Source organism: Podarcis liolepis (assembly GCF_965112155.1).
Source record: "Podarcis liolepis genome assembly, chromosome: 3".
Classification (NCBI taxonomy): Eukaryota; Metazoa; Chordata; class Lepidosauria; order Squamata; family Lacertidae; genus Podarcis; species Podarcis liolepis.
The window spans coordinates 108,283,302-108,295,918 of NC_139557.1; the positions used below are offsets into that span (position 1 = coordinate 108,283,302).

General features: G+C 42.9%; 1 protein-coding gene across 3 annotated transcripts in view; it reads left to right on the forward strand.

Moving 5' to 3' along the window:
* Window positions 1-2,492: 2,492 nt before the first annotated feature.
* The window catches only part of ATL2 (atlastin GTPase 2), a 35,064-nt gene continuing 24,939 nt past the window's right edge, over window positions 2,493-12,617 (forward strand). For all 3 annotated transcript variants that reach the window (XM_083494471.1, XM_083494469.1, XM_083494470.1), the window contains exon 1: window positions 2,493-2,717. In XM_083494471.1, coding sequence (XP_083350597.1) covers window positions 2,648-2,717 — 70 coding nt within the window. In that variant the 5' untranslated portion in view covers window positions 2,493-2,647. The remainder of the gene's footprint in view (window positions 2,718-12,617) is intronic.

Here is a 12,617-nt window from a genome sequence, read left to right on the forward strand (position 1 = left end):
AGAAGCACAGAAGATAACAAAAGATATATGTTAGAGCTTTGATGTCTTTCCCAGTGCTGTTCATTATAGCCAGGATCCAATAAATCATGAAAACGATTTTACAAGCTCAGGGATGAGGAATCTGTGGTCTTCCACTTACTGTTGGACTCCAACTCCCATCAGCTCCAGCCAGCATGGCCAATAGTCAGGGATGATGCAGTTGTAGTTCAACAATGGGAGAACCAGAGATTCTTCACCCATGCACCAGCTCATGAGTACTTTAGCTGCCCCCGTGACAAATCACTTTTGAAATGGAGTGGAAGTTCAAAAGCAAATTGCAATATTGCATTGTAGACCTCTGGTGAATGGGGGGAAAGTCAGAAAAATTCCCATTGGGATCATGAAAGAGATAACTTTTTGGATTGCAGGCTATGTATTTTTGACAGTAAGCAAAGGAACTGCGCATGCACAACACTGAAAGTGCATTTTGGATCTTGATAGGGTATTAAATGTGCTGCTGTACTTTCAATGTCTTTGGTAAACCATTCAAACCAAGACAGCCGTAGTCAAAATAACTTCCCAATCTTTCTTTGGTCATTGTTCTTCAGTACAGCCAAGCAAATACATGCAAGATTGAAAAAAGCACTCTATAACCAGTAGTGTATCTTTTAATTTTTAATATTTGTTCCTAATTTATCAGTGGCTGTCTTTCTGAATTAGCACAACCACATTCTCACAGAAAGCATTCTCTTTTCAAAGAGCACAGCACTGGAAGACATTTCCCCAATTTCAAAGCTGAAGTAACAATTTCCATGTGTGAAAGTGACAGTGAAGCTCTTATCACATTCCTTGTGATAATACTTTCTCTGTAACACAATTTCCTCCCAACACATCCCAAAAGATAGGTCCACAAGACCAAAGTAAAAAATATGGATTTGAGTTTAATATTTTCTCTTCAAAAATATACATGACATATGTTGTGAACCCTGTATAGCTATTTATCTGGAACAAGTTCTTTGCTTTTATAATCAGGATTACTGTACAGGAATAAATTTATCAAGGGACCCACTGATAATGCTTTGATTATTTGAAGGAGATTGCTTCAAGCAAATGGCAGAAATTGACAGCAAATCTGCTGATAGCTGAGAAAAATATTGAAGGGAAGGGAGATCCGATGCAGTTGGCTCCTTGAACGGAAGCCCCTTCCATTCATAGAATGATTGCTGTGCCTGTAAGAATGTGAGTGCTGCTCTCTTTCATTTTACACTAGATCCCTCCTATTAAATGCACGATATTGGAAGAAGAGCAACAAACCCCCAGAAACTAATGAATGGGTTCAAAAGATCTGGGGTGGTGCCAAAACTATGAAACTGGCATCTGCTCAGGCAGAGGAAATTTGGACAATTCCCAAGCAATATGGCAACCTATTATACTAAATGCAAAATGGCATTAACAGGGTTTTTGTGTTATGATTTTGCAACTTTATTTCTCCTCAAAGAGCCAATATCCTCATGTCAGAAATCCTTAGCAACTTCAGAGCTCTGTGTTGAGCACAGACTGAACTCTCCCCCACCTCAGCTTCTCCTATACCCAAGTTGAGGCTTGCCACACAACAGAGGAGGAAAGTTAGGACTTGCCTGGTGCAAAAAGAAATCCAGGTCCTGTTAACCTTAAATGTACTTAAGTAAACAGAAGGAACTGATGTCTTTACAGTACTTTGTTGTTCAAGGTTGCAATCCTATCCCCACTTGTCCGAGAATAAGCCCCATTGAATTCAAGGTGGATGTGGGTAGAGGTACAATTAAAAACAAAACAGAAGCTTCCATCAGCAGAGTCTTTGTGGGAAAAGGAAACAAAAAAATTACTCGCTTCACTCAAAGTGGTGGTGAGGATTCCGTTTTCTGCATCAAAATGGCATCCTCAGTGAATGACAGTTAAACTGTTGGTAAGTAGGCATAAGATTGCAGGCTGCACTCCTGTAGTTACTCACCTGGGAATAAGCCCCACTGAACTCAATGGGCCTTAATTTTGAGTAGGCATGTATATAGGATTGTGCAGCAAATTACTTTCATCACCACTGTACCGTATAATGTCTTTTTAAAAATAAAGTTGGAGTTCTAGCCTGCCATGAGCTGGAAGCCTCTCCACCTCTTTCCTAACACCCTACTAGGCTTAAGAACCAGGTCAGACTTTGGTTTTTGATGGAGTGGGGGGCGACAAATGCACTCTGTGCATGCTCAGAGGCCCCCACCCTTTCAACTCTCACATCTTTCCGCTATTGGGCCGCAGTCACGGCAAACAAGACCAGTGGCTGAGCTCGTAGGGGCCCTAAAATGAAAGGAAGAAACAAATAATCCGTAGCCTACCGACTTTTCAGCGCGGGGTGCATGGACAACGGCTTTAGGACCCGGGAGGCGTCGTTTTGCCTACGGCGGCGACAGCCAGCAGAAGAGCCGAGGTGAGCGGGAAACGGTCGGAACGATCGCGCAGGCGCCTTGTCGGTTGACAGGGGGAGGGGAGAAGAGAGGGAGCAGGAGGGAGAGCACGCCGCGCGCGCGGGCAGATCATGCCGGCGCTAGGACCACCTCGGCGGGCTCGGCGCGGGCGCCGATAAAGGGCTCGCGGCGGCGTTTGACGTCACGGGGAGTTAATTTTAAACCTGGACAAGATGGCGGAAGGGGACGCGGCTCGGTTCGGGCAGCGAGTAGCGCTGCCCCGGCTACAGCCGGACTTGGCAGGTAAACCGGGCGCCTGCCTGGGGTCTGGAAGGCGCGGCGACGAGAGAGGGAAGAGCGCGGAGCCTCGCCGCTCTGGGCGGGGGCCCGGGGCCTAGAGCTCCCCCGCTGCCTCCCCGTCCCCCGGTCTCTCTCTCTCGCTCCCGTAACGGCTGCGGGCGGGACTGGCTTCCCTCACAGGGGCGCAGCGTGGCGGGAGGACGAATCGAGGGGCGTGGGGGGGGAACAGAGCGCCGACGGCAGCGGTCCCTCGGCCTTTCCCCGCTCCCCGGCTCCGGCCAGGCCGCGGCACGGTCTGTGCTGGTCTGGGGGAAGCGGGGTGGGTGCCGTAAGGCCTCCTGCTCCTCGGGGGAGGTCGGTGGGTGGTTGGGCAGCCGCCTTTCCCCCAGGAGGGCGTTGGCATCTGCTGGCGGGGCTGCGCCTGCAGGTGCTAAGTAAGGGGAGTCCGTGGGTCTATTAGGCGGGCCAGGGAGGAGGCGGGTGACACAGCGTGGCTGGTGCGTGGAGGGGAAAGATCTGTAGGATCTCTAGTGGATTAGGAATCGCTACGGCAGGCCCGAGTCTTCTCCCCCACCCCCTTAGAGAAGAGAGAATGTGTGTGTGTGTCTGTGTCTTAAGACACACACACACAGCAGTGCCTCGGAGGCATGTTGTGTTGCAAGCTCTGGCGGGTGTACAGAGCCGGGTGGAAAGAGCCAGTGCCCCACGTGGTAGAGGCTAGCTGGTCTGCGGGGCATGGGAGTTTGTGGCCTCCTTCCCGGGTGCTTCTGGAGCAAAGTGGAGGATTTGCTCATAAAAAGGTGCCTTATACCAAGTCAAGCCCCTGAACCTTTGAGCTCCGTGTTGTCTTCACCAGACTTAAGATTTTTTGTCGAGCTGCTGCTGCTGCTTCTTCCCTGGACTCCTGAGACCTACCATATGGAGCCAAGGACAAAATAGCGGAGGTGGTGGGGTCAGCCTGCTCCCAGAGTTAATGAGCATACTTGATTCATGCTCAGTCCAGGGATTTGTTTTCAGAACTAGAACTGAGCTCACAGTTCAGATGCACAAATATTTGCTCTTGGTTTTCCTCCCAAGCTTTATTCAGCTTGGTTGCCTGAATAGAGAAGGAGAGAATATAGAGAACTGGGAGCTGGAAGTCTTACTGATCTCCTGTTATTCACTTCAGTTTATATTCTGCCCACTCCTGGTCTACACTTACTGGCAGCTATTCTCCAGAGCATGACTCCCAAAACATGAGTCTCTCTCAGCTCTACCTGGAAATGTCAGGTTTGAATCTTGCAGGTTCTACATTCAGAACATATGCTCAGCTATTATCTGTGCCCCTCCTTCATGACTTCAAGGTTGAATAGGTGAATAATTTGTTTATGTGGATCACATAACTCAGTCTTTTGAGGTATGATGTTAGACTTTTTTCAATGTCTACTTCAGTGATATGGGGAAATGTGTAGATCACAACAGTGTTAGACTGTAGAGCTAAGGTATATCAAATGTTCTATATGCAAAATATGGCATACTGGAGATTTTCAGTTGCTAGTGTTAGGAGGAAAGGTACTGTAGCAGAGCTTCACAGGTGTAAGGTACTAACTTCATGATTGTGAATGGGGAGATCTGTTTCTGGCTGGTACTTGGGAGCCATGATTGGTAGTTTTGGATGCAGTGTTGCATGGAGAAATGTCTGATTGCAATGTTCACAGCTTGTATACTGTGACCTACTTCTTAACAAAAGTAATTTCTTTTCTTTCACTCCTGCTTTTCCTACCATCAAAAAGAATCTCAGTTATACTGTTGTATACAGCTAGTTCATGCAACTTGCCCAAACTAGCATTTGCATGTCTTTGGTGCATCTGAAAAGTTGTGTGGGGCAGGGGGAGAAATATGAAATCAAACTGATAACCGGAGACCTTATTTTCCCCTCTAATGTGGTCCAAATTGGCAAATGCCCAAGAAGTCTTGCTTTTGTGTACATCATGTGATAAACTTGTATGCAGGTTTGTTGCCAAACCACTAGGGGGATTTGCTTGTATAATGCTTGTTCCACTTCTTTCCATAAATAAACCTGGCAAATGATAGTGCTTTGACACCATTATGTGTGTAACATAGAAATATTTAAATAAAGTCTCTCTTCAGGGGAAATTCTGTTCTGTTAGAAAGCTCATGGAAACAAATCTGTTAAATAATTGGTGGCATCTATAGTAGCTGGCTTATTTTAACACTTAAAGCTAAGCATGAAACTGAATTAATCAACCCCTTTTCTGGAAAAGTTTTTTTTCTTACAAACTTTTCTAAAAGTGTGTGCAGTTTACCCAAAATAAAGCCTTTGGAAGTCTTAGTGTATGAACATATTCAGAGCTACAGGTATGTGTGTACATTCTGTAACTAGTGCCACACAGGTAAAAAAGCAAATTCAAGGGCTTGGAAGGGTAAGTAAGGTGTGACTGTAGACTTATGGAGAGCTTACATGAGTAAGCATCTCTGGAACTCAGTAGAAATGCTTCTGAATAAATTGAATTCCACACTTGAGGCCAGGAATCTGTTTGGCAGTCACCTCATGGAAGGGCATGAAGTGAAACCTCTTCCAATGGCAAAGTTTTCTGGCACATCCAAAATGAAGGGGCCATTGTCACTTGACTGGTTCAGTACTTTAGAGGCATGTGGAAGTGGTGAGAAGTGTATGCAGCTTTAAAGTTTCAAATGTAAAGCTAACCCTTTATTTCCTCCTGCTTCTTCTGCATCGGCCAGATGACACTGAATGGAGGTTTATTGCAAAATTTAGTGAAAACATGTTGGTTCCCTGGTAAAACATGTATAGGCACATACTGTACTACATATTTGTTCATCTTGGGTACCAAGCATTCTAACACCTTATCCCAACATACTAGTGTTGTCACCAGGCAAAATTTCTAGTGTTGTATACCTCTAGCAATCTTGCTTAAAGTTGCTGGATGTTGTACTTTATGGGTTCATCATGTCACAATTAATAGCAAAAATGTTTTGAGATAGAATTTTAAACTAACTTTTGTGCCCATTAGTTTCTATTAAATTTAATTTTAAACTAGTTCCTAAGTGGTATATCTGCACTACAGTTGTGACTTCCTGTAACACCCATGCACTTCAAGTTCTAACCTTCATCTGTGAGCATATCACCTAGTTTTTAATTAAAAATGAAACAAAAACTTATTCCTTGTTTACAGCAGTAAAAAGCATCAAACCTGCTTTCTAAAGCTGCTGCTTGAAGTCATTCAGAGTTATTTGGGTGGCTTGTTAAAGGGTTCTTCTGGAATGAAGGGCATCAGAAATCTTGCATTCACAGTGCTTGTAATTGAGCCATATGGGTTGGGGTCTTACACAAGATGTGAATGCATTTACTTCTCTCTAATGACCTAATCTCAAGTGTTGGCAAACTAACAACTTTAGATGAGGGTGTACCAGCAGGTGTCAGCTGTGTGTTACGGAACCCTTGCATGAGGGGTACAAATGTCGGTTAACTCTTCACTGCTAAACTTTTAGCTGTAACTCTTTGCTACCATGTACGGGTAGACTTGTAAATTCTTTTCTCTCTCCCCTCCCCATATAGGGCAGGAGTCGCCTAATAAACCCTATCAGTGAAAGCCCTGCGCAAGGACTTCTGCTTGCGCAGCAGGACTTTCCCAGCCCACTGTCCCCCCAAATTGGCTCTAGGTTGGTTGGGAGAGCCCCCCAGGACTGAGGGAGAGGAGGCTCACGCTACCTGGCAAACTGATAAGCTTGTGCAGGTGGAACATTTTTATAGCATGACTTGAATTCTACTCATTAACTTAGAATCATAGAGTTGGAAGAGACCACAAGGGCCATCGAGTCCAACCCCCTGCAAAGCAGGAAACACCATCAGAGTACTCCTGACATATGGTTGTCAAGCCTACAGATACATCTTCTAGCAATGGGAATAATAATTGACAGATAATCCAGTTGCTTGTCTGGTTCATATATAACTCTAAAGTCAGGCTTCTCCAGTCTGGTGTCTATCAGATGTCTTGCATCAGCCCCAGCCAACATGGCTGATGATCAGGGATGATGGAAGTTGTGGTCCAAAGCATCTAGATTCTGGAGGGCATCACACTAGATATCACTGGTTTGGTGTTATATGAGGTGTTGGGAACCTTAGGCACAGGAGCCAAATACAGCCTCAAGGCCTCTCTATCTGGCCTTTCGTTATGCCTTCAGGTGCTTTTGTGTGACTAGACTGTGGCTTTGATTTATAATACTGGATGGAGAAATATGTAGAAACCTGACTTTTGTGTGAAGGGAATATAACAAGCAGGGATAGGGAATCTGTGATTCTGTGGATGTTGTTGGACTCCACCTTGTGGCATGGCCAGTGGTCACGGATTGTGGGTGCTGTAGTCCACCCAGCAGCATCTAGAACAGCTCCAGCCAGCAGGGATAATGGGAGTTGTAGTTCAAAACATCTGGAATGCACCATGTTGGCTATTCCTGATCTAGAGTTCCTTATCCTAGTGCAAAGAAAAAAGGCACATCAATTGCTGTACTCACTTGTCCTGGTCCTTCCCACTGCTCGTCTGTAGCCCTTGGAAGGTTGCCCCAAAGAAAGCATGACAATTGGGCTGAAAAAGGCTTCCCATCTCTGTGCTACATGGACAAGCTTCAGTAAACTCCATGTCAAGCATACACATGTGCACACATACACACACCTCTCCTCTAATGTGGCCAGGATGAGGACTACTTTCCAGAGGTACATTCAGTCTCAAAAAACAACAACAAAAACTTGGCTTAGCATTGCATGTGAATCAACAATCCTGGTTTTAAACAACCAGTAGTTGCTAAATGAGCAAACATCGAAACATGGGTTATGAAGCTGTCTTGATTACCTAACCATTGCTTTAAAGCAAGATTCTTGCTTTGCATGTAATTCTAAACTGAGATTCTTTGAAATTAAAAGTAAATATCAGCAGGGAAAAGATGGAGCATATTAGTTTCGACATTTCACTTGATCCCGCTGAATCTGCTAAACTATGATTTAGTGCTTTTGTCAGTAGGAAAGCTAATCATAGTTTAGGTTACAGTCTGGTTTTGGATGAGGCTGCACTACCCTTGAAGTTTGGGAATGCACCTGGACTCAGCCTTTCTCTTTGATGGCTATGGACACACTAGTGCTACTAGTGTTACTTTACCACTGATCTCTGGATAACCAGTTTTCATGCTGATCTTAATAGCATGAGAGGCAAAATAGAACCTGAAGACACTTCATATGACAGTGGCCATCTTCAGTCCCAGCACCACTCACCTCATCACTCCTTCCCAACTAGGACAATCACAAAGTCATGCCCCTACCCTATTCTATCCTGGCCAGGCTATCCAGAATAATGCCAAAGGCAACATTAACAGCCATTGAGAGGTCCAGCAGAACCAGCAGTTACTGGTTTAGGTAATCTACCAGAGATTCAGGGAATAGGCTCTCTTTATACCCAGTCACCAGTACAGGCAACAACTGTTTTGCACGGGGAGTGCGTTCCTGTCCCCCGTGCACTTTGCCAGAGCACATGTAAGCCCACAATGCCTCCTTTTCCAGTCACTTCCCGTTGCGGCGATGGGAGCATGCATTCTTTCAATGCATGCAAAACGGGAGTTGCCTGTACAGACAAATTCATGGTGCTGCTGTGATGGCCAGGTTCTACTAACACTGTTGGAGACAATATGCATCTGAATACCAGTTGGTGGAAAGAGTGCCAGTTGGTGGAAAGAGTGGAGAGAGTGCCGTTTTACCTGAGCCCTGATTGTGGCCTTTCTTTAGGCTTTTGAATGGCCACTGTGAGAACAGGATACTGGACTAGATGGACCTCTGGCCTGATGCAGCAGGCGTCTTCTTTTCCACCCATTTCTTTAAAAAAAAATAATTAATTAATTTTTATTAAATTATATGCAAGCAACATGTAACAAAACGCTATAAATTTTCTTTATGAACAATACATATATAAGCAATTCTGTTTAAAATGCCCCGGCTGTCAATCACCATACATATATACATCAATATGTCAATTAGTTACAGATTATTTCAGAATTGTCTAATAGTTTTATTTATAAATAAAAATCAATAAATGAAATGAGAATCTGATTAAGCCTTACTTAATGCTCCAGCAGAGCTCTTCTTATGTGCAGCAACCTATAGATAAGTCTGGTTCTAGATCTACTGCTTGGTATACAGCAGGGAGTGCCTTATTTCTGCTTAGCTTGGTGTGTCTGCTGTACCTTTTTTCTGGGAATGATAGATGTAGCCCAGGAATCCCCAAACTCGGCCCTCCAGCTGTTTTGGGACTATCATTCCCATCATCCCTGACCACTGGTCCTGTTCACTAGGGATGATGGGAGTTGTAGTCCCAAAACAGCTGGAGGGCCGAGTTTGGGGATGCCTGATATAGCCATTGGGTGAAACTGGGTTGCATTAATATAAAATTACTGCGATGCAAGTTATGTGTGCCTGCCTTTGCCCAGAATTTAATTATCCAAAATGCAGTGACAGGGCTCCTGACATTAAGGAGCTGTACATGTTGTCATTATGCTTCCAGGCCTATTTCAAAGTACTGGTACCTGCCTTTAAGCCTTTCTTGCATAGATCACCTGCTCCCTCCAGCATAACACACCACATGGGAGGATCAAGATCCTGGGGCATTTGCTGAAGTGTCACTGCTGTCCTATAATTTCCTACCCAGCGTAGTCTGATAGAATGTCAGCTTGGCAATCTTTTGAACTCCTCAGGTGAGCTTTTGGGGCTTTGGCTTACTGAGCTGCTGAAGTGTTTTTAAAAGGCTGACTAATGCTGTTGTGTCACATATGAAGGATGTTTATCAGAAACCTATTATAAGCTAGTTTGGGTACCATTTTGAATTTGGTGTGCATTCCTGCCATTTAGGCATGTTTCTAGTGTCTGATAATAAACACGGGAAGACAACACGTTGAAAAACAAGTTAGGGTCAGTTCACTAGGTCAGCAAACTAGAAATGCCATGCAAGTACAGCAGCTAGAGTAGTGACTGCTGCTAAATGGAAGTCACAAACTACCCTCGAGGGAGGAATGGATTTGTAAATTAAATGAATACTTCGCTTTGGCAAAATTAGCAGCTATTATAAGAAATCAGTCAAATCAAAAATGAAAAAAGGAGTGGAAATGTTTTGATGAATATATGGGAAAATATTGCTCAAAAATATGCTAATATCCCTAGATTAAAATGTAAAGTATCTGAGGGAAGGTAAATTAGTAAGGAAGGATAATAAGAATACATAGAAGATTGTAGAATGCAAAGATGAATGTAATCTCAAAATGTAGAGGAAATCGAGTGGGGGCGGAGGGAAGGACAAAAGAATATTACGTTTGATTGATGATTTAAATGATAAATATATGTGGGGATGGCTTTGGTACATTTGCATTGTGATATAATATAGAAAAAAAACAATAAAAAATGAAGAATAAGAAGAAATGCCATGCATTCTATCCACTTGTGCTCACCACTTCTTCCAGTAAGCTTTCCAGAAAAAGGAAAAATGGCAAGAACTGTCATTTGTATTTGAAGCTTTAGGATACAGCACCATTTCCATAAAGATTTATACACATGCTGGGTTTGGGTAATGTAATTACACAGCAACATAATACTTCCAGTTGTCCAATCATTGGGATATTTGAGAAATCTTGAGCCTAAACCTTGAATATTCCATACCAGAGGCTACAAATTGGAAGGAATACAATAAATTCTTTCCACACTTATTTTAAAAAAGCTACTAAAAATGCCCAAATACTTAAATAGTCACAACTGTTTAAATACTACTGCCCAACATCAGCCAACCAACTTGTTTGTTCAAGGGGTGCAGTAATAAGACCTGACCAGGTTTTGTTTGTTTGCTTGACCCAAATTGCAGGCTTATGCATTTTGGTGATAATAAATAAGCTTGATTGTACAATGTGTTCATTCTTAAAGATGTAAAGAGACTTCTGTTGGTCATACAACATACTGAGTTCCATATGCTGTGACCTGTAGTAGTAGATCAAGTCCATGCTCTTGTTTTTCAGCTGCTATGAAAAGCTGGTCAGTAACTGTCAATTGATCCTTGTTATATAAGCCAGACATTTTCTGAGGAAACATTAGCTAGGGCATTCTTGCTATAGTAACATATGAACTTTTGATCTTGGCTGTAATATCTAATCTAGGGATGACCAGCTGAGAGTCTGTAGGCATGATGTAGTCCCAAAGCAATTTATCTGGCCCCTGGTCAGGGTAACATTTCCCATTCTGTAACTTGGGTATTCTTGAGGTGGGAAATGTATATACATGTATAACACTTAAAATATATATTTGCAACTCAACTTTCATACTGCCAAGGAGCATAATCCAGCACCCTTTGTTATGCAGAGTAGAAGAGTACAAGACCACACAGCTGGATTCAGTAGATGATTAGAATGTGATACAGGACTTGTCTGTTGTTGCATCCAGTAAGGCCAATTCATGACCCCCCCCCACTTTTTAAAAACAAAAGCAGCTTTAAAATTGGTATGTTGATTTTACAGGTTATGAGTCACAGTGATGGACTTGATGCAAGCAAACCAATTTAAACTTAACCCAGACAAGATAGAGATGGTATTGGTCAGTAGAGCTGTCTTGGGCATAGTTTAAGAGGGTAGCACTTGCTTTGAAAATGCAGGTTTAGAGTTTGGATGTGCCCCTGGTTTTATGCTTAACCATGGCTGCTTGTGCCAGATAGCTTTTGCCTAGCTAAGCTCATGTTGCAACTATGCCTGTTCTTGGAGGCTGCAGAGCTCACCAAGATGACATGTGGCTTAGTTCTATCAGGTAGGGACTAACATTTTTCTTTTTAATAAAAAAAATCCTTCCAGTAGCACCTTAAAGACCAACTAAGTTAGTTCTTGGTATGAGCTTTCGTGTGCATGCACACTTCTTCAGATACACTGAAACAGAAGTTGCCAGATCCTTCTATATAGTGAGAAGATGGGGAGGGGTATTACTAAGAAGGATGGTGGGAATGTACATGACTAGCTATTTTTCACCTTCTCACCCCTTGCCTTTTCCTGTAAGACCTATTGCAGTCGTTAAGAGTCGTCAACAGGCTCATCTCAGCTATCTGCCAATCACCCATTCCCACCACCCTTCTGAGTAATACCCCTCCCCACCTTCTCACTATATGGAAGGATCTGGCAACTTCTGTTTCAGTGTATCTGAAGAAGTGTGCATGCACACGAAAGCTCATACCAAGAACTAACTTAGTTGGTCTTTAAGGTGCTACTGGAAGGAATTTTTTTATTTTGACTATGGCAGACCAACACGGCTACCTATCTGTAACATTTTTCTTTTTGAGATTATTTTTTAAAGTCAGTTACTAGACCAGATGAAGTTTTATTTTTTAACTGATTGTTCTTTATCTACTTTCCTCATATGGCTCAATCAAACATTCTTTAAATTAAATGAAACAGCAGCTCCATACTTTTAACATTACAAAATAAAAATGACCCATGTTTAATGTAAATATTACCTTGTTTATTATCTTCTGACTATTTGTATTATTTTTAAACTTTTAAAATACAATAACCAACATTAATAAACAATTATACAACCACTGGCTAAAGAACAAACTCTGAAATATTAACTGTTTCCACTGTCACTGCAGATATATGAGCAGTTGAAATGGATCTAATCTATCCTGTCAAATGTTCTTTTTTACTGTTAAATACTATCAAAAGTGGAGGAAGAGGGGGATAATGCCTCCTAGCAAAAGTCATGAAATGGTGAAATATTTCTGTGTCTTCAACTGTTTCAGAGCAATTTCTGTGACAGTTTTGTCCAACCTGTCTAACTGACTATTAGTCATAAAGACTCCTGGCTGCTCTGAGAAAGTGTGTAGC